The sequence below is a fragment of the Petromyzon marinus genome, chromosome 75, assembly GCF_048934315.1.
Source record: "Petromyzon marinus isolate PM22_M1 ecotype Great Lakes invasive population chromosome 75, UKy_Petmar_22M1.pri1.0, whole genome shotgun sequence".
In the NCBI taxonomy this organism is placed as follows: domain Eukaryota; kingdom Metazoa; phylum Chordata; class Hyperoartia; order Petromyzontiformes; family Petromyzontidae; genus Petromyzon; species Petromyzon marinus.
The window spans coordinates 4,301,304-4,327,741 of NC_133741.1; the positions used below are offsets into that span (position 1 = coordinate 4,301,304).

At 47.4% G+C, this 26,438-nt stretch overlaps 1 protein-coding gene and 1 long non-coding RNA gene across 4 annotated transcripts in view; one reads left to right on the top strand and one right to left on the bottom strand.

Annotated features, from left to right (window-relative positions):
- Positions 1-12,676: 12,676 nt before the first annotated feature.
- LOC142907142 (uncharacterized) lies at positions 12,677-16,531 on the top strand. Of its 3 annotated transcripts, XR_012930838.1 has the most exons (19): positions 12,677-12,728; positions 12,804-12,853; positions 12,904-12,928; positions 12,979-13,078; positions 13,129-13,228; positions 13,354-13,428; positions 13,929-14,028; positions 14,154-14,253; positions 14,304-14,378; positions 14,529-14,603; positions 14,679-14,728; positions 14,779-14,828; positions 14,879-14,978; positions 15,054-15,153; positions 15,229-15,353; positions 15,479-15,553; positions 15,879-16,028; positions 16,079-16,203; positions 16,304-16,531. It is a non-coding gene; the product is annotated as an uncharacterized LOC142907142 (long non-coding RNA). The 3 variants fall into 3 exon arrangements; XR_012930837.1 differs by lacking the exons at positions 12,804-12,853; positions 12,904-12,928; positions 14,154-14,253; positions 14,304-14,378 and having other exon boundaries at positions 12,683-12,803; positions 14,479-14,578; XR_012930836.1 differs by lacking the exons at positions 12,677-12,728; positions 12,804-12,853; positions 12,904-12,928; ... (1 more) ...; positions 13,129-13,228; positions 13,354-13,428 and adding an exon at positions 13,777-13,828.
- Positions 16,532-23,509: 6,978 nt separating this feature from the next.
- Positions 23,510-26,438, bottom strand: part of LOC116958283 (uncharacterized) — a gene marked incomplete at its 3' end in the record, with an annotated part of 35,393 nt that continues 32,464 nt past the window's right edge. The window contains exons 6-7 of the mRNA XM_076056451.1: positions 24,690-24,954; positions 23,510-23,844 (exon numbers count right to left, since the gene is read on the bottom strand). Coding sequence (XP_075912566.1) covers positions 23,510-23,844; positions 24,690-24,954 — 600 coding nt within the window. The remainder of the gene's footprint in view (positions 23,845-24,689; positions 24,955-26,438) is intronic.

The window sequence follows — 26,438 nt, forward strand, 5'->3', positions numbered from 1 at the left end:
CACGGGCACACGACACACTCACTCACACACATCACCCCACTACACACTCACCACACCTAACACCACACCCACTCACCACACACACCCACACACACCACTCCCACCCACACACTCCTCACCACACTACACTCACCCACACACCACACTAACACTCACCGCCACACAAACACCCACACACACACTAACACTCACCACTCACACACTAACACTCACCACACTCACCACACTAACACTCACCACACTAACTCTCCCACACTAACACTCACCACAAACACTCACCACACTCCACTCACCACCTCTCTCACACCACTACACTCACACCACCACTACCACTCACCACTAACACTCACTCACCATAACACTCACCACTTAACACTCACCACCACTAACACTCACCACACTACACCACCACTACACTCACCACCACACTCACCACTAACACTCACCACACTAACACTCACCCACTCTAACACTCACCACCTAACACTCACCACACTAACACTCACCACTAACACTCACCACACTAACACTCACCACTAACACTCACCCACACTCACCACTAACACTCACCACACTCACCACACAACACTCACCAACTAACACTCACCACTAACACTCACCACAACACTCACCACACTAACACTCACCACACTAACACTCACCACACTAACACTCACCACACTAACACTCACCACACTCACCACTAACACTCACCACTAACACTCACCACACTCACCACACTCACCACCCTCACCACACTAAATCATACCACACAACACTAACACTCACCACTAACACCACCACACACTCACCACACTAATACACCATCACCACACTCACCACTAACACTCACCACACTCACCACACTCACCACTAAACATCACCACACTCCACCACACTCACCACGTACACTCACCACTCTAACACTCACCACTAACACTCACCACACTACACCTCACCACACTAACACTCACCACACTAACACTCACCACTAACACTCACCACTAACACTCACCACACTCACCACTAACACTCACCACTAACACTCACCACACTAACACTCACCACACTACACACCCACTCACACACTAACACTCACCACTAACACTCACCACTAACACTACCACTACACTCACCACTCACCACTAACACTCACCACTAACAACTCACCACACTCACCACTAACACTCACCACACTCACCACTAACACTCCCACTAACACTCACCACACTCACCACTAACACTCACCACACTCACCACTAACACTCACCACTAACACTCACCACACTCACCACTAACACTCACCACACTCACCACTAACACTCACCACTCTAACACTAAACACTCACCACTAACACTCACCACTCACCACACTAACACTCACCACTAACACTCACCACTAACACTCACCACACTAACACTCACCACACACACTAACACTCACCACACACACTAACACTCACCACTAACACTCACCACACTAACACTCACCACACTCACCACACTCACCACTAACACTCACCACTAACACTCACCACTATCACTCACCACTAACACTCACCACACTAACACTCACCACACTAACACGCACCACACACACACTCACCACCACTCACCACACTAACACTCACCACACTCACCACACTCACCACACTAACACTACCACTCACCACACTAACACTCACCACACACACTAACACTCACCACTCACCACACTAACACTCACCACACTAACACTCACCACACTACACTCACCACACACACTAACACTCACCACTCACCACACTAACACTCACCACACTCACCACACTAACACTACCACTCACCACACAACACTCACCACACTAACACTCACCACACACACTAACACTCACCACTCACCACACTAACACTCACCACACTAACACTCACCACACTAACACTCACCACACACTCTCACTCACTCATCACTAACACTCACCACACACTCACCACTAACACTCACCACACTCACCACCCTCACCACACTAAAACTCACACACAACACTAACACTCACCACTAACACTCACCACACACTCACCACACTAATACTAACACTCACCACACTCACCACTAACACTCACCACACTCACCACTAACACTCACCACTCTAACACTAACACTCACCACTAACACTCACCACACTAACACTCACCACTACACTCACCACACTAACACTCACCACTAACACTCACCACACTAACACTCACCACTAACACTCACCACACTAACACTCACCACACTAACACTCACCACTAACACTCACCACTAACACTCACCACACACTCACCACACTAACACTCACCACACTCACCACACTAACACTCACCACTAACACTCACCACTAACACTCACCACACACTCACCACACTAACACTCACCACACTCACCACTAACACTCACTCACTCATCACTAACACTCACCACACACACTCACCACTAACACTCACCACACTCACCACCCTCACCACACTAAAATCAACCACACAACACTAACACTCACCACTATCACTCACCACACTAACACTCACCACACTCACCACTAACACTCACCACACTCACCACTAACACTCACCACTCTAACACTAACACTCACCACTACACTCACCACTCTCACCACTCTAACACTAACACTCACCACTAACACTCACCACTCTAACACTAACACTCACCACTAACACTCACCACTCACCACACTAACACTCACCACTAACACTCACCACTAACACTCACCACTAACACTCACCACTCACCACACTAACACTCACCACTAACACTCACCACTAACACTCACCACTAACACTCACCACTAACACTCACCACTCACCACACTAACACTCACCACACTCACCACTAACACTCACCACTCACCACACTAACACTCACCACACTAACACTCACCACACTAACACTCAACACACTAACACTCACCACACACTCACCACACACACTCACTCACTCATCACTAACACTCACCACACACACTCACCACTAACACTCACCACACTCACCACCCTCACCACACTAAAACTCACCACACAACACTAACACTCACCACTAACACTCACCACACACTCACCACACTAACACTCACCACACACTCACTCATCACTAACACTCACCACTAACACTCACCACACACTCACCACACTAATACTAACACTCACCACACTCACCACTAACACTCACCACACTCACCACTAACACTCACCACACTAACACTCACCACACACACTAACACTCACCACACTAACACTCACCACACTAACACTCACCACACACACTAACACTCACCACACTCACCACACTAACACTCACCACACTCACCACTCTAACACTCACCACTCTAACACTCACCACACTAACACTCACCACACTAACACTCACCACACTAACACTCACCACACTCACCACACTAACACTCACCACACTAACACTCACCACACTAACACTCACCACACTAACACTCACCACACTAACACTCACCACACTAACACTCACCACTAACACTCACCACACACCCTCACCACACTCACCACACACTCACCACACTCACCACTAACACTCACCACACTAACACACTCACCACACTAACACTCACCACTCTAACACTCACCACACACACTCACTCACTCATCACTAACACTCACCACACACACTCACCACTAACACTCACCACACTCACCACCCTCACCACACTAAAACTCACCACACAACACTAACACTCACCACTAACACTCACCACACACTCACCACACTAACACTCACCACTAACACTCACCACACACTCACCACACTAATACTAACACTCACCACACTCACCACTAACACTCACCACACTCACCACTAACACTCACCACACTAACACTCACCACTAACACTCACCACACTCACCACTAACACTCACCACACTAACACTCACCACTAACACTCACCACACTAACACTCACCACTATCACTCACCACACTCCACCACACTAACACTCACCACACTCACTACACACTCACCACACTCACCACACTAACACTCACCACACACACTAACACTCACCACACTAACACTCACCACACTAACACTACCACTCACCACACTAACACTCACCACACTAACACTCACCACACTATCACTCACCACACTAACACTCACCACACTAACACTCACCACACACACTAACACTCACCACACACACTAACACTCACCACACTCACCACACTAACACTCACCACACTAACACTCACCACACTAACACTCACCACACTAACACTCACCACACTAACACTCACCACACTAACACTCACCACACTAACACTCACACACTAACACTAACACTCACCACACACACTAACACACACACTCACCACTGACACTCACCACACACACTCACCACTAACACTCACCACTAACACTCACCACACACTAACACTCACCACACTCACCACACTAACCCTCACCACTAACACTCACCACACACTAACACTCACCACAACTCACCACACTAACACTCACCACACTAACACTCACCACACTAACACTCACCACACTAACACTCACCACACTAACCCTCACCACACTCACCACACTAACACTCACCACACACACTCACCACACTAACACTCACCACACTAACACTCACCACACTAACACTCACCACTAACACTCACCACACACACTAACACTCACCACACTAACCCTCACCACACTCACCACACTAACACTCACCACACACACTCACCACACTAACACTCACCACACTAACACTCACCACACTAACCCTCACCACACTCACCACACTAACACTCACCACACTAACACTAACACTCACCACACACACTAACACACACACTCACCACTGACACTCACCACACACACTCACCACTCTAACACTCACCACACACACTCACACACTCACCACACACACTCACCACTAACACTCATCACACACTAACACTCATCACACACTAACACCAACACTCACCACACTCACCACACTAACACTCACCACACTAACACTCACCACTAACACTCACCACACTAACACTCACCACTAACACTCACCACACACACTAACACTCACCACACACTAACACTCACCACTAACACTCACCACCCTCACCACACACCCTCACCACACCCTCACCACACACTCACCACACTCACCACACTAACACTCACCACACTAACACTCACCACACTAACACTCACCACTAACACTCACCACACACTCACCACACAACAGTGACACCAGTAGCCTCAGGGCGGGCTCCGTGCTCCCCCACACACACTCACCACACACACTCACCACTAACACTCACCACACACTAACACTCACCCACACTCACCACACTAACCCTCACCACTAACACTCACCACACACTAACACTCACCACACTCACCACACTAACACTCACCACACTAACACTCACCACACTAACACTCACCACACTAACCCTCACCACACTCACCACACTAACACTCACCACACACACTCACCACACTAACACTCACCACACTAACACTCACCACACTAACACTCACCACTAACACTCACCACACACACTAACACTCACCACACTAACCCTCACCACACTCACCACACTAACACTCACCACACACACTCACCACACTAACACTCACCACACTAACACTCACCACACTAACCCTCACCACACTCACCACACTAACACTCACCACACTAACACTAACACTCACCACACACACTAACACACACACTCACCACTGACACTCACCACACACACTCACCACTCTAACACTCACCACACACACTCACCACACTCACCACACACACTCACCACTAACACTCATCACACACTAACACTCATACACACACTAACACCAACACTCACCACACTCACCACACTAACACTCACCACACTAACACTCACCACACACACTAACACTCACCACACACACTAACACTCACCACACACTAACACTCACCACTAACACTCACCACCCTCACCACACACCCTCACCACACCCTCACCACACACTCACCACACTCACCACACTAACACTCACCACACTAACACTCACCACACTAACACTCACCACTAACACTCACCACACACTCACCACACAACAGTGACACCAGTAGCCTCAGGGCGGGCTCCGTGCTCACCACACACACTCACCACTAACACTCACCACACACTAACACTCACCACACTCACCACACTAACCCTCACCACTAACACTCACCACACACTAACACTCACCACACTCACCACACTAACACTCACCACACTAACACTCACCACACTAACACTCACCACACTAACCCTCACCACACTCACCACACTAACACTCACCACACACACTCACCACACTAACACTCACCACACTAACACTCACCACACTAACACTCACCACTAACACTCACCACACACACTAACACTCACCACACTAACCCTCACCACACTCACCACACTAACACTCACCACACACACTCACCACACTAACACTCACCACACTAACACTCACCACACTAACACTCACCACACTAACCCTCACCACACTCACCACACTAACACTCACCACACTAACACTCACCACACTAACACTCACCACTAACACTCACCACACACACTCACCACCCTCACCACACCCTAACACTCACCACACTCACCACACACACTCACCACACACTAACACTCACCACCCTCACCACACTCACCACACACCCTCACCACTAACACTCACCACACTAACACTCACCACACTAACCCTCACCACACTCACCACACTAACACTCACCACACTAACACTCACCACACTAACACTCACCACTAACACTCACCACACACACTCACCACCCTCACCACACCCTAACACTCACCACACTCACCACACACACTCACCACACACTAACACTCACCACCCTCACCACACTCACCACACACCCTCACCACACTCACCACACAACAGAGACACCAGAAGCCTCAGGGCGGGCTCCGTGCTCCCCACACTAACACTCACCACACCCTCACCACCCTCACCACACACTCACCACACACTCACCACACACCCTCACCACACACTCACCACACACCCTCACCACACTCACCACACTAACACTCACCACACACTCACCACTCTAACACTCACCACACACCCTCACCACACTCACCACTCTAACACTCACCACACAACAGAGACACCAGTAGCCTCAGGGCGGGCTCCGTGCTCCCCACACTAACACTAACACACACACTCACCACACTAACACTCACCACCCTCACCACACCCTCACCACACCCTCACCACACTAACACTCACCACTAACACTCACCACACAACAGAGACACCAGTAGCCTCAGGGCGGGCTCCGTGCTCCCCACACACACTCACCACACTAACACTCACCACACTAACACTCACCACACACCCTCACCACACTCACCACTCTAACACTCACCACACAACAGTGACACCAGTAGCCTCAGGGCGGGCTCCGTGCTCCCCAGCGCCTCCGAGAGGCGTCCCAGCGACCCCGCCATGGCCGCCTCCATCACTGCCGTCAACACTTCCGGTACCCTCGCGACACCGCGCGCGTGCTGTAACACGTCACTTCCGCCTCTACGCCACTCCCCCACGCCCCCACACCCCTCCCCCTTTCTCTCCACGCCCCTCCCCCTTTCTCTCCACGCCCCTCCCCCTTTCTCTCCACGCTCCTCCCCCTTTCTCTCTATCCCCCTTCCTCCCCTTCCCCCACCCCCCTAATAATGTATAGAGACTAGGGTCTAACTTTACATAGTAAAGTCTAATAATGTATAGAGACTAGAGTCTAACTTTACATAGTAAAGTCTAATAATGTATAGAGACTAGAGTCTAACTTTACATAGTAAAGTCTAATAATCTATAGAGACTAGAGACTAACTTTATATAGTAAAGTCTAATAATGTATAGAGACTAGAGTCTAACTTTACATAGTAAAGTCTAATAATGTGTAGAGACTAGAGTCTAACTTTATAAAGTCTAATAATGTATAGAGACTAGAGTCTAACTTTACATAGTAAAGTCTAATAATCTATAGAGACTAGGGTCTAACTTTATAAAGTAAAGTCTAATAATGTATAGAGACTAGAGTCTAACTTTACAAAGTAAAGTCTAATAATGTATAGAGACTAGAGTCTAACTTTATATAGTAAAGTCTAATAATCTATAGAGACTAGAGTCTAACTTTACATAGTAAAGTCTAATAATGTATAGACACTAGAGTCTAACTTTACATAGTAAAGTCTAATAATCTATAGAGACTAGAGTCTAACTTTACAAAGTAAAGTCTAATAATGTATAGAGACTAGAGTCTAACTTTATATAGTAAAGTCTAATAATGTTTAGAGACTAGAGTCTAACTTTATATAGTAAAGTCTAATAATGTATAGAGACTAGAGTCTAACTTTATATAGTAAAGTCTAATAATCTATAGAGACTAGAGTCTAACTTTACATAGTAAAGTCTAATAATGTATAGACACTAGAGTCTAACTTTACATAGTAAAGTCTAATAATCTATAGAGACTAGAGTCTAACTTTACATAGTAAAGTCTAATAATGTATAGAGACTAGAGTCTAACTTTATATAGTAAAGTCTAATAATGTTTAGAGACTAGAGTCTAACTTTATATAGTAAAGTCTAATAATCTATAGAGACTAGAGTCTAACTTTACATAGTAAAGTCTAATAATGTTTAGAGACTAGAGTCTAACTTTATATAGTAAAGTCTAATAATCTATAGAGACTAGAGTCTAACTTTACATAGTAAAGTCTAAAAATGTATAGAGACTAGAGTCTAACTTTACAAAGTAAAGTCTAATAATGTATAGAGACTAGAGTCTAACTTTATATAGTAAAGTCTAATAATGTATAGAGACTAGAGTCTAACTTTACATAGTAAAGTCTAATAATGTATAGAGACTAGAGTCTAACTTTATATAGTAAAGTCTAATAATGTATAGAGACTAGGGTCTAACTTTATAAAGTAAAGTCTAATAATGTATAGAGACTAGAGTCTAACTTTACAAAGTAAAGTCTAATAATGTATAGAGACTAGAGTCTAACTTTATATAGTAAAGTCTAATAATGTATAGAGACTAGAGTCTAACTTTATATAGTAAAGTCTAATAATCTATAGAGACTAGAGTCTAACTTTACATAGTAAAGTCTAATAATGTATAGACACTAGAGTCTAACTTTACATAGTAAAGTCTAATAATCTATAGAGACTAGAGTCTAACTTTACAAAGTAAAGTCTAATAATGTATAGAGACTAGAGTCTAACTTTATATAGTAAAGTCTAATAATGTTTAGAGACTAGAGTCTAACTTTATATAGTAAAGTCTAATAATGTATAGAGACTAGAGTCTAACTTTATATAGTAAAGTCTAATAATCTATAGAGACTAGAGTCTAACTTTACATAGTAAAGTCTAATAATGTATAGACACTAGAGTCTAACTTTACATAGTAAAGTCTAATAATCTATAGAGACTAGAGTCTAACTTTACATAGTAAAGTCTAATAATGTATAGAGACTAGAGTCTAACTTTATATAGTAAAGTCTAATAATGTTTAGAGACTAGAGTCTAACTTTATATAGTAAAGTCTAATAATCTATAGAGACTAGAGTCTAACTTTACATAGTAAAGTCTAATAATGTTTAGAGACTAGAGTCTAACTTTATATAGTAAAGTCTAATAATCTATAGAGACTAGAGTCTAACTTTATATAGTAAAGTCTAAAAATGTATAGAGACTAGAGTCTAACTTTACAAAGTAAAGTCTAATAATGTATAGAGACTAGAGTCTAACTTTATATAGTAAAGTCTAATAATCTATAGAGACTAGAGTCTAACTTTATAAAGTAAAGTCTAATAATCTATAGAGACTAGAGTCTAACTTTACATAGTAAAGTCTAATAATGTATAGAGACTAGAGTCTAACTTTATATAGTAAAGTCTAATAATCTATAGAGACTAGAGTCTAACTTTACATAGTAAAGTCTAATAATGTATAGAGACTAGAGTCTAACTTTACATAGTAAAGTCTAATAATCTATAGAGACTAGAGTCTAACTTTATATAGTAAAGTCTAATAATCTATAGAGACTAGAGACTGTCTAACTTTATATATCTGTAAAACTTTATCTAAAGTTTAATTATAATCTACAGAGACCAGGATCTGTATAACTTTATCTAAAGTCTAATTATAATCTACAGAGACTAGGCTTTGTATAACTTTATCTAAAGTCTAATTATAATCTACAGAGCCCAGGCTTTGTATAACTTTATCTAAAGTCTAATTATAATCTACAGAGACCAGGATCTGTGTAACTTTATCTAAAGTCTAATTATAATCTACAGAGACCAGGCTCTGTGTAACTTTATCTAAAGTCTAATTATAATCTACAGAGACCAGGATCTGTAAAACTTTATCTAAAGTCTAATTATAATCTACAGAGACCAGGATCTGTGTAACTTTATCTAAAGTCTAATTATAATCTACAGAGACCAGGATCTGTGTAACTTTATCTAAAGTCTAATTATAATCTACAGAGACCAGTATCTGTAAAACTTTATCTAAAGTCTAATTATAATCTACAGAGACCAGGCTCTGTAAAACTTTATCTAAAGTCTAATTATAATCTACAGAGACCAAGCTTTGTATAACTTGATCTAAAGTCTAATTATAATCTACAGAGCCCAGGATCTGTGTAACTTTTTCTAAAGTCTAATTATAATCTACAGAGACCAGGCTTTGTAAAACTTTATCTAAAGTCTAATTATAATCTACAGAGACCAGGATCTGTATAAATTTATCTAAAGTCTAATTATAATCTACAGAGACCAGGATCTGTATAATTTTATCTAAAGTCTAATAATCTACAGAGACCAGGCTTTGTATAACTTTATCTAAAGTCTAATTACAATCTACAGAGACCAGGATCTGTGTAACTTTATCTAAAGTCTAATTATAATCTACAGAGACCAGGCTTTGTAAAACTTCATCTAAATTCTAATTATAATATACAGAGACCAGGATCTGTATAACTTTATCTAAAGTCTAATTATAATCTAGAGACCAGGATCTGTGTAACTTTCTCTAAAGTCTAATTATAATCTACAGAGACCAGGATCTGTATAACTTTATCTAAAGTCTAATTACAATCTACAGAGACCAGGATCTGTAAAACTTTATCTAAAGTCTAATTATAATCTACAGAGACCAGGATCTGTATAACTTTATCTAAAGTCTAATCATAATCTACAGAGACCAGGCTTTGTGAAACTTTATCTAAAGTCTAATTATAATCTACAGAGACCAGGATCTGTGTAACTTTATCTAAAGTCTAATTATAATCTACAGAGACCAGGATCTGTATAACTTTATCTAAAGTCTAATTATAATCTACAGAGACCAGGATCTGTATAACTTTATCTAAAGTCTAATTATAATCTACAGAGACCAGGCTCTGTGAAACTTTATCTAAAGTCTAATTATCATCTACAGAGACCAGAATCTGTAAAACTTTATCTAAAGTCTAATTATAATCTAGAGAGCCCAGGATCTGTATAACTTTATCTAAAGTCTAATTATAATCTACAGAGACCAGGCTTTGTGAAACTTTATCGAAATTCTAATTATAATCTACAGAGACCAGGATCTGTGTAACTTTATCTAAAGTCTAATTATAATCTACAGAGACCAGGATCTGTATAACTTTATCTAAAGTCTAATTACAATCTACAGAGACCAGGATCTGTAAAACTTTATCTAAAGTCTAATTATAATCTACAGAGACCAGGCTTTGTAAAACTTTATCTAAAGTCTAATTATAATCTACAGAGACCAGGATCTGTATAACTTTATCTAAAGTCGAAATATAATCTACAGAGACCAGGCTTTGTAAAACTTTATCTAAAGTCTAATTATAATCTACAGAGACCAGGATCTGTATAACTTTATCTAAAGTCTAATTATAATCTACAGAGACCAGGATCTGTAAAACTTTATCTAAAGTCTAATTATAATCTACAGAGACCAGGATCTGTATAACTTTATCTAAAGTCTAATTATAATCTACAGAGCCCAGGATCTGTGTAACTTTATCTAAAGTCTAATTATAATCTACAGAGACCAGGATCTGTAAAACTTTATCTAAAGTCTAATTACAATCTACAAAGACCAGGATCTGTGTAACTTTATCTCAAGTCTAATTATAATCTACAGAGACCAGGCTTTGTAAAACTTTATCTCAAGTCTAATTACAATCTACAAAGACCAGAATCTGTGAAACTTGATCTAAAGTCTAATTATAATCTACAGAGACCAGGAAATTGTGAAACTTTATCTTATAACCCAGGACTCCGAATGCGAGCTTTGTATAACTTTATTGGGCAAAGTTCTAAATAATAATACACAGACAGAGACAGACAGAGAGAGAGAGAGAGTCCAGAGGTTCATACAACTTTCTCGACCGCGCGTCTTACTCGCCCCGCTATGTGTGTGTGTGTGGACACCACAACGTTTGCGTTCGACTTCACAGACAGCGGCTGGGTGGGGGATCTCGCGACGTCAAAGCATCTTAGCAGGTCGTGATTTGAAGCATCTTAGAAGGTCGTGATTTGAAGCATCTTAGAAGGTCGTGATTTGAAGCATCTTAGCAGGTCGTGATTTGAAGCATCTTAGCGGGTCGTGATTTGAAGCATCTTAGAAGGTCGTGATTTGAAGCATCTTAGAAGGTCGTGATTTGAAGCATCTTAGCAGGTCGTGATTTGAAGCATCTTAGCGGGTCGTGATTTGAAGCATCTTAGCGGGTCATGATTTGAAGCATCTTAGCAGGTCGTGATTTGAAGCATCTTAGAAGGTCGTGATTTGAAGCATCTTAGCGGGTCGTGATTTGAAGCATCTTAGAAGGTCGTGATTTGAAGCATCTTAGAAGGTCGTGATTTGAAGCATCTTAGCAGGTCGTGATTTGAAGCATCTTAGAAGGTCGTGATTTGAAGCATCTTAGAAGGTCGTGATTTGAAGCATCTTAGCAGGTCGTGATTTGAAGCATCTTAGCGGGTCGTGATTTGAAGCATCTTAGAAGGTCGTGATTTGAAGCATCTTAGAAGGTCGTGATTTGAAGCATCTTAGCAGGTCGTGATTTGAAGCATCTTAGAAGGTCGTGATTTGAAGCATCTTAGCGGGTCGTGATTTGAAGCATCTTAGAAGGTCGTGATTTGAAGCATCTTAGAAGGTCGTGATTTGAAGCATCTTAGCAGGTCGTGATTTGAAGCATCTTAGAAGGTCGTGATTTGAAGCATCTTAGAAGGTCGTGATTTGAAGCATCTTAGAAGGTCGTGATTTGACGCATCTTAGAAGGTCGTGATTTGAAGCATCTTAGCGGGTCGTGATTTGAAGCATCTTAGAAGGTCGTGATTTGAAGCATCTTAGAAGGTCGTGATTTGAAGCATCTTAGCAGGTCGTGATTTGAAGCATCTTAGAAGGTCGTGATTTGAAGCATCTTAGAAGGTCGTGATTTGAAGCATCTTAGAAGGTCGTGATTTGACGCATCTTAGAAGGTCGTGATTTGAAGCATCTTAGCAGGTCGTGATTTGAAGCATCTTAGAAGGTCGTGATTTGAAGCATCTTAGAAGGTCGTGATTTGAAGCATCTTAGAAGGTCGTGATTTGAAGCATCTTAGCAGGTCGTGATTTGAAGCATCTTAGAAGGTCGTGATTTGAAGCATCTTAGCAGGTCGTGATTTGAAGCATCTTAGAAGGTCGTGATTTGAAGCATCTTAGCAGGTCGTGATTTGAAGCATCTTAGAAGGTCGTGATTTGAAGCATCTTAGAAGGTCGTGATTTGAAGCATCTTAGAAGGTCGTGATTTGACGCATCTTAGAAGGTCGTGATTTGAAGCATCTTAGCAGGTCGTGATTTGAAGCATCTTAGAAGGTCGTGATTTGAAGCATCTTAGAAGGTCGTGATTTGAAGCATCTTAGCGGGTCGTGATTTGAAGCATCTTAGCAGGTCGTGATTTGAAGCATCTTAGCAGGTCGTGATTTGAAGCATCTTAGCAGGTCGTGATTTGAAGCATCTTAGAAGGTCGTGATTTGAAGCATCTTAGAAGGTCGTGATTTGAAGCATCTTAGAAGGTCGTGATTTGAAGCATCTTAGCAGGTCGTGATTTGAAGCATCTTAGCAGGTCGTGATTTGAAGCATCTTAGCGGGTCGTGATTTGATGCATCTTAGAAGGTCGTGATTTGAAGCATCTTAGAAGGTCGTGATTTGAAGCATCTTAGAAGGTCGTGATTTGAAGCATCTTAGCAGGTCGTGATTTGAAGCATCTTAGCGGGTCGTGATTTGATGCATCTTAGAAGGTCGTGATTTGAAGCATCTTAGCAGGTCGTGATTTGAAGCATCTTAGAAGGTCGTGATTTGAAGCATCTTAGAAGGTCGTGATTTGAAGCATCTTAGAAGGTCGTGATTTGACGCATCTTAGAAGGTCGTGATTTGAAGCATCTTAGAAGGTCGTGATTTGAAGCATCTTAGCAGGTCGTGATTTGAAGCATCTTAGAAGGTCGTGATTTGAAGCATCTTAGAAGGTCGTGATTTGACGCATCTTAGCGGGTCATGATTTGAAGCATCTTAGAAGGTCGTGATTTGAAGCATCTTAGCGGGTCGTGATTTGAAGCATCTTAGCGGGTCGTGATTTGAAGCATCTTAGAAGGTCGTGATTTGAAGCATCTTAGAAGGTCGTGATTTGAAGCATCTTAGCAGGTCGTGATTTGAAGCATCTTAGCGGGTCGTGATTTGAAGCATCTTAGAAGGTCGTGATTTGAAGCATCTTAGAAGGTCGTGATTTGAAGCATCTTAGCAGGTCGTGATTTGAAGCATCTTAGCAGGTCGTGATTTGAAGCATCTTAGCGGGTCGTGATTTGAAGCATCTTAGAAGGTCGTGATTTGAAGCATCTTAGAAGGTCGTGATTTGAAGCATCTTAGCAGGTCGTGATTTGAAGCATCTTAGCAGGTCGTGATTTGAAGCATCTTAGCAGGTCGTGATTTGAAGCATCTTAGAAGGTCGTGATTTGAAGCATCTTAGAAGGTCGTGATTTGAAGCATCTTAGCGGGTCGTGATTTGAAGCATCTTAGAAGGTCGTGATTTGAAGCATCTTAGAAGGTCGTGATTTGAAGCATCTTAGAAGGTCGTGATTTGAAGCATCTTAGAAGGTCGTGATTTGAAGCATCTTAGCGGGTCGTGATTTGAAGCATCTTAGAAGGTCGTGATTTGAAGCATCTTAGAAGGTCGTGATTTGAAGCATCTTAGCGGGTCGTGATTTGAAGCATCTTAGAAGGTCGTGATTTGAAGCATCTTAGAAGGTCGTGATTTGAAGCATCTTAGAAGGTCGTGATTTGAAGCATCTTAGAAGGTCGTGATTTGAAGCATCTTAGAAGGTCGTGATTTGAAGCATCTTAGAAGGTCGTGATTTGAAGCATCTTAGCAGGTCGTGATTTGAAGCATCTTAGAAGGTCGTGATTTGAAGCATCTTAGCAGGTCGTGATTTGAAGCATCTTAGCAGGTCGTGATTTGAAGCATCTTAGAAGGTCGTGATTTGAAGCATCTTAGAAGGTCGTGATTTGACGCATCTTAGCAGGTCGTGATTTGAAGCATCTTAGCAGGTCGTGATTTGACGCATCTTAGAAGGTCGTGATTTGAAGCATCTTAGCAGGTCGTGATTTGACGCATCTTAGAAGGTCGTGATTTGAAGCATCTTAGAAGGTCGTGATTTGACGCATCTTAGCAGGTCGTGATTTGAAGCATCTTAGCAGGTCGTGATTTGACGCATCTTAGAAGGTCGTGATTTGAAGCATCTTAGCAGGTCGTGATTTGAAGCATCTTAGCGGGTCGTGATTTGAAGCATCTTAGAAGGTCGTGATTTGAAGCATCTTAGCAGGTCGTGATTTGAAGCATCTTAGAAGGTCGTGATTTGAAGCATCTTAGCAGGTCGTGATTTGAAGCATCTTAGAAGGTCGTGATTTGAAGCATCTTAGAAGGTCGTGATTTGAAGCATCTTAGCGGGTCGTGATTTGAAGCATCTTAGAAGGTCGTGATTTGAAGCATCTTAGCGGGTCGTGATTTGAAGCATCTTAGAAGGTCGTGATTTGAAGCATCTTAGCAGGTCGTGATTTGAAGCATCTTAGCAGGTCGTGATTTGAAGCATCTTAGAAGGTCGTGATTTGAAGCATCTTAGAAGGTCGTGATTTGAAGCATCTTAGAAGGTCGTGATTTGAAGCATCTTAGCGGGTCGTGATTTGAAGCATCTTAGAAGGTCGTGATTTGAAGCATCTTAGAAGGTCGTGATTTGAAGCATCTTAGAAGGTCGTGAAGACACCGGGGAGAGGAGGGAGAGGAGGGAGGGTGAGGAAGCCCACTGTGGATGAGAACTCGAAGCAGAAGCCAGCAGCAGCTTAGCAGCTTAGCAGCTAGCTAGTAGCTAGCTACTAGCTAGCTACTAGCTAGCTAGTAGCTAGCTACTAGCTAGCTACTAGCTAGCTACTAGCTAGCTAGTAGCTACTAGCTAGCTAGTAGCTACTAGCTAGCTAGTAGCTACTAGCTACTAGCTAGCTACTAGCTAGTAGCTACTAGCTAGTAGCTACTAGCTACTAGCTAGCTACTAGCTAGCTAGTAGCTAGCTAGTAGCTACTAGCTAGCTACTAGCTAGCTAGTAGCTACTAGCTAGCTAGTAGCTACTAGCTAGTAGCTAGTAGCTACTAGCTACTAGCTAGCTACTAGCTAGTAGCTACTAGCTAGCTAGTAGCTAGCTACTAGCTAGCTACTAGCTAGCTACTAGCTAGCTAGTAGCTACTAGCTAGCTAGTAGCTACTAGCTAGTAGCTAGTAGCTACTAGCTAGTAGCTAGCTAGTAGCTAGTAGCTAGCTACTAGCTACTAGTAGCTAGTAGCTAGCTACTAGCTACTAGTAGCTAGTAGCTAGCTACTAGCTACTAGTAGCTAGTAGCTAGCTACTAGCTACTAGCTAGCTAGTAGCTAGTAGCTAGCTACTAGCTACTAGCTAGTAGCTAGCTAGTAGCTAGTAGCTAGCTACTAGCTAGCTACTGTTGACAGATACTAGCTAGCTACTAGCTAGCTACTGTTGACAGATACTAGCTAGCTACTAGCTAGCTACTGTTGACAGATAGTGGCTAGCTACTAGCTAGCTACTAGCTAGCTACTGTTGACAGATACTAGCTAGCTACTAGCTAGCTACTGCCGACAGATACTAGCTAGCTACTGCCGACAGATACTAGCTAGCTACTGTTGACAGATACTAGCTAGCTACTAGCTAGCTACTGTTGACAGATACTAGCTAGCTACTAGCTAGCTACTGTTGACAGGTACTAGCTAGCTACTAGCTAGCTACTGTTGACAGATACTAGCTAGCTACTAGCTAGCTACTGTTGACAGATACTAGCTAGCTACTAGCTAACTACTGTTGACAGCTAATAGCTAGCTACTAGCTAGCTACTGTTGACAGCTAGTAGCTAGCTACTAGCTAGCTACTAGCTAGCAGCAGCAGCAGCTAGTAGCTAGACAAAGCTCCCCCGTGTAGCCTCTAGCAGGCTGTAGGGGCAAGTGCTGTCAGTAGCGAGTGGCAGCCACATATACACACAAAGATCCCCCGTGTAGCCTCTGACAGACTGTAGGGGCAAGTGCTGCAGAGGAGCGAGTAGCATTACCTATACACAGACAAAGATCCCCCGTGTAGCCTCTAGCAAACTATAGGGGGCAAGTGGTGTAGAGTAGCAGGCAGCAGCAGCACTACCACACTGTGTAATGGTAGTGGTGGTGGTAGTGGTGGTGTTGGTGGTAGTGGTGGTGGTAGTGGTGGTGGTAGTGGTGGTAGTGGTGGTGTTGGTGGTGTTGGTGGTGGTCACCACGACGCAGTGCTGCTATGTACACGACCGCCCTAACCGCTGCACCTCCACTCCCCGCACAGCGCTGCTATGTACACAACTGCCCTAACCGCTGCACCTCCACTCCGTGTGGTGGTGAGTCTATAGCTCTCCGTTTGAGTCTGTGGGTCTCTGTGTGGTGGTGAGTCTATGGGTCTCTGTGGCGAGTCTGTGGGTCTCTGTGTGGTGGTGAGTCTGTGGGTCTCTGTGTGGTGGTGAGTCTGTGGGTCTCTTGTGTGGTGGTGAGTCTGTGGGTCTCTGTGTGGTGAGTCTGTGGGTCTCTGTGTGGTGAGTCTGTGGGTCTCTGTGTGGCGAGTCTGTGGGTCTCTTGTGCGGTGGTGAGTCTGTGGGTCTCTGTGGTGAGTCTGTGGGTCTCTGTGTGGTGAGTCTATGGGTCTCTGTGTGGTGAGTCTGTGGGTCTCTGTGTGGTGGTGAGTCTGTGGGTCTCTGTGTGGTGGTGAGTCTGTGGGTCTCTGTGTGGTGAGTTTGTGGGTTTCTGTGTGGTGAGTCTGTGGGTCTCTGTGTGGTGGTGAGTCTGTGGGTCTCTGTGTCGAGGCGAGTCTGTGGGTCTCTGTGTGGTGAGTCTATGGGTCTGTGTGTGGTGGTGAGTCTATGTGTGTCTGTGTGATGGGTCTGTGTGTGTGATGAGTCTGTGTGTGTGTGATGAGTCTGTGGGTCTCTGTGTGGTGAGTCTGTGGGTCTCTGTGTGGTGGTGAGTCTGTGGGTCTCTGTGTGGTGGTGAGTCTGTGGGTCTCTGTGTGGTGGTGAGTCTGTGGGTCTCTGTGTGGTGAGTTTGTGGGTCTCTGTGTGGTGAGTCTGTGGGTCTCTGTGTGGTGGTGAGTCTGTGGGTCTCTGTGTCGAGGCGAGTCTGTGGGTCTCTGTGTGGTGAGTCTATGGGTCTGTGTGTGGTGGTGAGTCTATGTGTGTCTGTGTGATGGGTCTGTGTGTGTGATGAGTCTGTGTGTGTGTGATGAGTCTGTGGGTCTCTGTGTGGTGAGTCTGTGGGTCTCTGTGTGGTGGTGAGTCTGTGGGTCTCTGTGTGGTGGTGAGTCTGTGGGTCTCTGTGTGGTGGTGAGTCTGTGGGTCTCTGTGTGGTGAGTTTGTGGGTCTCTGTGTGGTGGTGAGTCTGTGGGTCTCTGTGTCGAGGCGAGTCTGTGGGTCTCTGTGTGGTGAGTCTATGGGTCTGTGTGTGGTGGTGAGTCTATGTGTGTCTGTGTGATGGGTCTGTGTGTGTGATGAGTCTGTGTGTGTGTGATGAGTCTGTGGGTCTCTGTGTGTGTGGCAAGTCTGTGTGTGTGTGGTGAGTCTGTGTGTGTGTGTGTGGGGGGTGTCTCTCATCTCCTCAACTGCCCCATCACCGATTGGGAGTTGTGGGGGTGGAGTGTCCGATGGTACAAAATACCCAGGCAGGTGCTTAGTTTTGGTGGGGCTGATGGTAAGGCCCCACCTCTTAGTGGCACGTTCCAGTCTCAGCAGCAGCGTCTCCAACTCCTCCTCTGAATGAGCAGCTATTACCAAATCATCAGCATACATAACGTGGTTGAGCAATAGGGAGCCATCCCTTGAACGCACCCGGGCATCAATCAGCCTCCCATTATATCTGTACCAAATGGAGATTCCCCCGGTACAGCTATTGAAGGCTTCACGAACTACGTGGTCAAAATAGATGTTAAATAATGTGGGAGCCAGAGGACATCCCTGTCGCACCCCAAGGTGTACAGGGAATGGCTCCGACTCCCGGCCACGTAGTTTTACCCGGGCCCACTCACCATCATGAAGGTCCTTAATGATCGTGAGCAGAGGGTCAGGTACTCCAAAAGCACGAAGAACGACCCAGAGCCCAGGCCTACTGATGGTATCATAGGCCTTGACCAGGTCAATAAATCAGAGATGTAGGTCTTGCTGGAATCCCCTCCACCTCTGCTGTAGCAGACGGACAGAAAATATGGCATCTGTGCAGGACCGCCCTTTCCTGAAACCGCATTGGGGCTCCGCAAGCCTCTCCTCAGCATGCCTGGCAAAGCGATGTTGAATATTCCTTGCCAGGACCTTTCCCCGCCTCACACTGAGGAGTGAGATGCTCCTGTAGTTGTTACAGTCTGTGCGGTCCCCCTTCTTAAAGAGGGGGACCACCAGGGCATCCTTCCAATCCTGCGGAACCCGTCCAGTGGTCCAGACTGTTGTTATGAAGTCATATAGGGCAGTCTGTGCACAAACGCCACCCTCCCTCAGCATTTCGCTTGGGAGAGACACACACAGAGACACACACAGAGACACAGACACACACAGACAGGCACACAGAGACAAAGCTCCCCCGTGCAGCCTCTAGCAGGCTGTAGGGGCAAGTGCTGTCAGTAGCGAGTAGCAGCGCCTATGAAGGCTACCGGCACTGTGGCACACACAGAGGGGGTGGCCACCAGCACCACGCCCGGCCGCCTTTGTCTCTCCAGTGCTGGCGATGTTCACTACACCACCACCACCGCTCCACCACCACCACTACACCACCACCACCACAACTACCACCACTACACCACCACCACCACTACAGCACCACCGCTCCACCACCACTACACCACCACCACTACACCACCGCTCCACCACCACTACACCACCACCACCGCTCCACCACCACCATCGCTACACCACCACCACCACTACACCACCACCGCTCCACAAGCTACTCATTTGAGGCTGAGTCGACCTAGGGGAGGCCCAGGCGGGGCGGCTTCAGACGAATCGGCAACAATGGCAAACAGCTGCACCACAACAACAACAAGTGTCAGTGACGTCACCACGGTGCCCGCTTGTGTGCCAGGCTAGGTGCACGAGGAGGAGGGACAGACCCTGCAGGTGCCATGGGTTGACTGCTGTGCCAGGCTAGGTGCATGAGGAGGTGGTCACGGGACAGACCCTGCAGGTGCCATGGGTTTGACTGCTGTGCCAGGCTAGGTGCATGAGGAGGTGGTCACGGGACAGACCCAGCAGGTGCCATGGGTTTGACTGCTGTGCCAGGCTAGGTGCATGAGAAGATGGTCACGGGACAGACCCTGCAGGTGCCATGGGTTGTGCTGCTGTGCCAGGCTAGGTGCACCACCTGTGCCAACTCGCTCGTTGTCGTGAGCGTCGCTCCTCCGCCCTCCGCTGTTGTTGCTGGAGGGCGACTACCTCCAACTGCCCAGTAGTCTCAAGGTGCACCTAGCCTGGCACTGCCCCCAGTAGCCTCCTCAAAGTGCACCTAGCCTGGCACTGCCCCCAGTAGCCTCCTCAAGGTGCACCTAGCCTGGCACTGCCCAGCAACAGCAGCGTCCTTCACAAAACTCCTCCACAGAGGCCGATCTTGACACCGCTGGTACCGGTCATCGGCAAGTCCACTCAGCTCCACGTCCTCCTGTACCACGTCACTCCATCTCTTCTCTAGCCCGTGCCATCCACTCGCCCACCCACCCGCCCACCCACTCGCCCACCCACCAACCCACTCGCCCACCCACTCGCCCACCCACTCGCCCACCCACCAACCCACCCACACCTTGACCTCAGCGTCTGTCAAGGGCGGTGTTGGGGCTTCAAGAGTCTCAGCGAGCTGCTGCCGCTGCCGCTGCATCAACAGCCGTCCACCTCAATCCACTGTCCATCCAAACAGCTGTCCAATCAGCTGTCTGTGAGATCAGCTGTCTGTGAGATCAGCTGTCTGTGAGCTCAGCTGTCTGTGAGATCAGTTGTCTGTGAGATCACCTGTCTGTGAGATCACCTGTCTGTGAGATCACCTGTCTGTGAGATCACCCGTCTGTGAGATCACCCGTCTGTGAGATCAGCTGTCTGTGAGATCAGCTGTCAGATCCTCTGTCAGTGAGATCAGCTGTCTGTGAGATTAGCTGTCTGTGAGATCCTCTGTCTGTGAGATCAGCTGTCTGTCAGATTCTCAATCTGTGAGATCCGCTGTCTGAGATCAGTTGTCTGTGAGATCAGTTGTCTGTGAGATCAGCTGTCTGTGAGATCAGCTGTCTGTGAGATTAGCTGTCTGTGAGATCAGCTGTCTGTGAGATCCTCTGTCTGTGAGATTAGCTGTCTGTCAGATTCTCAATCTGTGAGATCCGCTGTCTGTGAGATCAGCTGTCTGTGAGATCAGCTGTCTGTGAGATCAGCTGTCTGTGAAATCCTCCGTCTGCGAGATCAGCTGTCTGTGAAATCCTCTGTCTGTAATATCAGCTGTCAGATTCTCTGTCTGTGAGATCAGCTGTCTGTGAGATCAGCTGTCTGTGAGATCAGCTGTCTGTGAGATCAGCTGTCTGAGAGATCAGCTGTCTGTGAGATCAGCTGTTTGTGAGATCAGCTGTCGGTGGGATCAGCTGTCTGTCAGATTCTCAATCTGTGAGATCAGCTGTCTGTGAGTTCAGCTGTCTGTGGGATCCTCTGACTGTGAGATCAGCTGTCTGAGAGATCAGCTGTCTGAGAGATCAGCTGTCTGTGAGATCAGCTGTCTGTGAGATCCGCTGTCTGTGAGATCCGCTGTCTGTGAGATCAGCTGTCTGTGAGTTCAGCTGTCTGTGAGATCCTGTCTGTGGGATCCTCTGACTGTGAGATCCGCTATCTGTGAGATCAGCTGTCTGCGAGATCCGCTATCTGTGAGATCAGCTGTCTGCGAGATCCGCTGTCTGTGAGATCCGCTGTCTGTGAGATCAGCTGTCTGTGAGATCAGCTATGAGATCCACTGTCCATCATATCCGCTGTCGGATCCACTGTCCATCAAATCAACTGTCTGTGAGAGCCACTGTCCATCACATCCGCTGTCAGATCAACTGTCCGTCAAATCAGCTGTCTGTGAGATCCACTGTCCATCACATCCGCTGTCAGATCAACTGTCCGTCAAATCAGCTGTAGTTCACAATCTGCTGCTCAAATCCGATTGTCCATCAAAAATCCGGTTGTCCATGTGAATCCAGTTGTCCATACAAATCCGGGTTGTCCATGTGAATCCAGGTGTCCATCCAATTCCGGTTGTCCATGTGAATCCGGTTTGTCCATCCAATTCCAGTTGTCCATCCAAATCCGGTTGTCCATGTGAATCCGGTTTGTCCATCCAAATCCGGCTGTCCATGTGAATCCGGTTGTCCATGTGAATCTGGTTGTCCATGTGAATCCGGTTGTCCATGTGAATCCGGTTTGTCCATCCAAATCCGATTGTTCATGTGAATCAGGTTGTCCATCCAAATCCGGTTGTCCATGTGAATCCAGTTTGTCCATGTGAATCCGGCTGTCCGTGTGAATCCCGGGTCGTCCATCCCGCTGCTGTGGACAAGCCCGGCCGACCCCAACGTGTGACACGTTCACACCGCCCATCTCGCCCCGCTACAGAATCCACCTGCTGGAAGTCGACGGCCCAAGGGACTCCCTCAGTTATCCTCGGACGACGAAGACGCGGTGGCTGGACAGCCGCCACCGCCGCCTCCACCGCCTCCAGCGCCTCCACCGCCTCCAGCGCCGCCTCCACCGCCTCCGCCGCCTCCACCGCCTCCACCGCCTCCAGCGCCTCCGCCGCCTCCACCGCCTCCACTGCCTCCAGCGCCTCCACCGCCTCCGCCGCCGCCACCACCGCCTCCACCGCCTCCACCGCCGCCCTGCCTCCTGGAACGCCGCGAGGTCAAAGCCGCGGCGTCGGCCGAAGCTTCCGCGGGAGCCGGCGATTCGGCCCGGTGGGCCCCGGCGTGGCCGGCCCGGCACGGCTGGCACACGAACTCGTCCGGCACGTTGGACTTGCGGATCTTGGCACAGGAGAGGTGCACCCAGGTGGCACAGAGGCCGCACTCGATCATCGGACGGCCGGCGAAGGGCTTCTGACAGAAGCACGTCACCAGGCCCCAGGAGTCGTCCTCTGGGGGAGGGGGGGGAGGTGCGGGGTGGATGTGGGGGGGGGGTGAGAGGAGTTGGAGTGATGGGACACTCAGTCAGTCGCTCACTCAAGCACTCACTCACTTACTAACTAACTCACCCACTCACTAACCCACTCACCCACCCACTCACCCACTCACTCACTCACTCACCCACTCACTCACTAACCCACCCACCCACTCACCCACCCACTCACTTACCCACTCACTAACCCACTCACTCACCCACCCACTCACCCACTCACTCACTCACCCACCCACTCACCCACTTACCCACTCACTCACCCACTCACCCACCCACTCACCAACCCACCCACTCACCCACCCACTTACCCAGACACCAACTCAAACACTCACTCACTCACCCACTCACTCACCCACCCACCCACTCACCCACCCACCCACTCACTCACCCACCCACTCACCCACCCACCCACTCACTCACCCACTCACCCACTCACCCACTAACCCACTCACCTACCCACTCACTTACCCACTCACCCACCCACTCACTTACCCACTCACCCACCCACTCACTTACCCACCCACCCACCCACTCACCCACCCACTCACTCACTCACCCACTCACCCACCCACCCACCCACTCACTCACCCACCCACCCAGACACCAACTCAAACACTCACTCACCCACCCACTCACTCATTCACCCACCCACTCACCCACTCCCCACCCACTCACTCGCCCACCCACCCACCTACCCACCCACTCACCCACCCACATGCTCACCACCCACCCACCCACTCACCCACCCACCCACCCACTCACTCATCCACCCACCCACCCACCCACCTGAGTCCACCCACCCACCTGAGTCCACCATGATGTCCTCATCGTTGGAGTTGCCTCCCTTGTCCCTGTAAACCTTCACTGTGGGGGCCGTCTCAATCACCTCCACTCCCCCCCGCGTCTCCCCCCCCTCCCCCTCGCCCCCCTCCTCCTCTTCGTCCTCCTCCTCCTCCTCCTCCTGCTTCTCCTCCTCCTCCTCGTCCTCGTCGTCGTCGTCGTCCGCCCGGGTGCCGCCCGGAATCGGCAAAACCGCCGGCTCCTCGCTTGAGGCTCCACCGGTGACGCTCTACCGTGGTGGGGGGGGGGAGGGGGGGGAAAGAGTCCAGTTGGTACGGTCCAGATGGTACGGTCCAGTTGGTACGGTCCAGTTGGTGCAAGTGGTAGGGTCCAGTTGGTACGGTCCAGTTGGTGCAAGTGGTAGGGTCCAGTTGGTACGGTCAAGTTGGTGCAAGTGGTACGGTCCACTAACCACTGCGCAATTGGTACGGTCCACTAACCACTGCACAATTGGTACAGTCCACTAACCATGGTGCAAGTGGTACAGTCCACTAACCACTGCACAATTGGTACAGTCCACTAACCACTGCGCAAGTGGTACAGTCCACTAACCACTGCACAATTGGTACAGTCCACTAACCACTGCACAATTGGTACAGTCCACTAACCACTGGGCAGGTGGTACGGTCCACTAACCACTGCACAATTGGTAGGGTCCACTAACCACGGTGGTGACATCACCACGACGCTTGTGCCAGGCTAGGTGCACCGTGAGGCCACGTGAAGTGTCGAACGCCCGCTGGCAGGAGGTCACGGGACAGACCCAGGTGCCACGGGTCGACTGACTGAGATGACTGGCTGATGCACCACCTGTGCCCCCTACTGTGCCAACCTGCTGTGCTTTAGCCACCCGGCGCTCCGCTCGTTGTTGTGAGCGTCGCTCCTCCGCCCTCCGTTGTTGTTGGAGGGCGACTGCCTCCAACTGCCCAGTAGCGTCCTTCACGAGCCTCCTCCACAGAGGAAGATCTTGACACCGCTGGTACCAGTCATCGGCAAGTCCACTCAGCTCCATGTCCTCCTGTACCACATCACTCCATCTCTTTTCTAGCCCGTGCCGCGCCCGTTTAGCCCCCTCGATCTGGCCAAACAAAAGCTGTTTCGGCTGGGCATGCGGGCTACATGACCCAGCCAACGCAGCCTTGCCTGCCGGAGGAGCTCACCGATGGGACTTTGTTAAGATCTTTCAAGGATTTGTGAGCTCCTCACACAATCCAGTCTGGTTAAACCCAGGATGGATCGTAGGCAGGCCAGCCTAAATGTTTCCATTCGGCGAAGATGTTCCATTAGGGGGGTCCACGTTTCGCAAGCGTAGAGAAGGGAGGGAATGACCGTGGCCAAGAAGACCTGAAGCTTCGTGCGGAGCGACAAACCAGGTAGCTTCCACACAGCATTATGCAACCAATGAAAAGATATTGCCGCTCGACTGATTCGGAGTGAGACCTCTGCTGTTAAACCGGAGCCGGTCATAAGCACACTGCCCAGGTATGGGAAACTCTCCACTCTCTCCACAACTGCCCCATCACCAATTGGAAGTTTTGGGGGTGGTGGAGTGTCCGATGGTACAAAATACCCAGGCAGGTGCTTAGTTTTGGTGGGGCTGATGGTAAGGCCCCACCTCTTAGTGGCACGCTCCAGTCTCAGCAGCAGCGTCTCCAACTCCTCCTCTGACTGAGCAGCTATTACCCGGTCATCGGCATACATCACGTGGTTGAG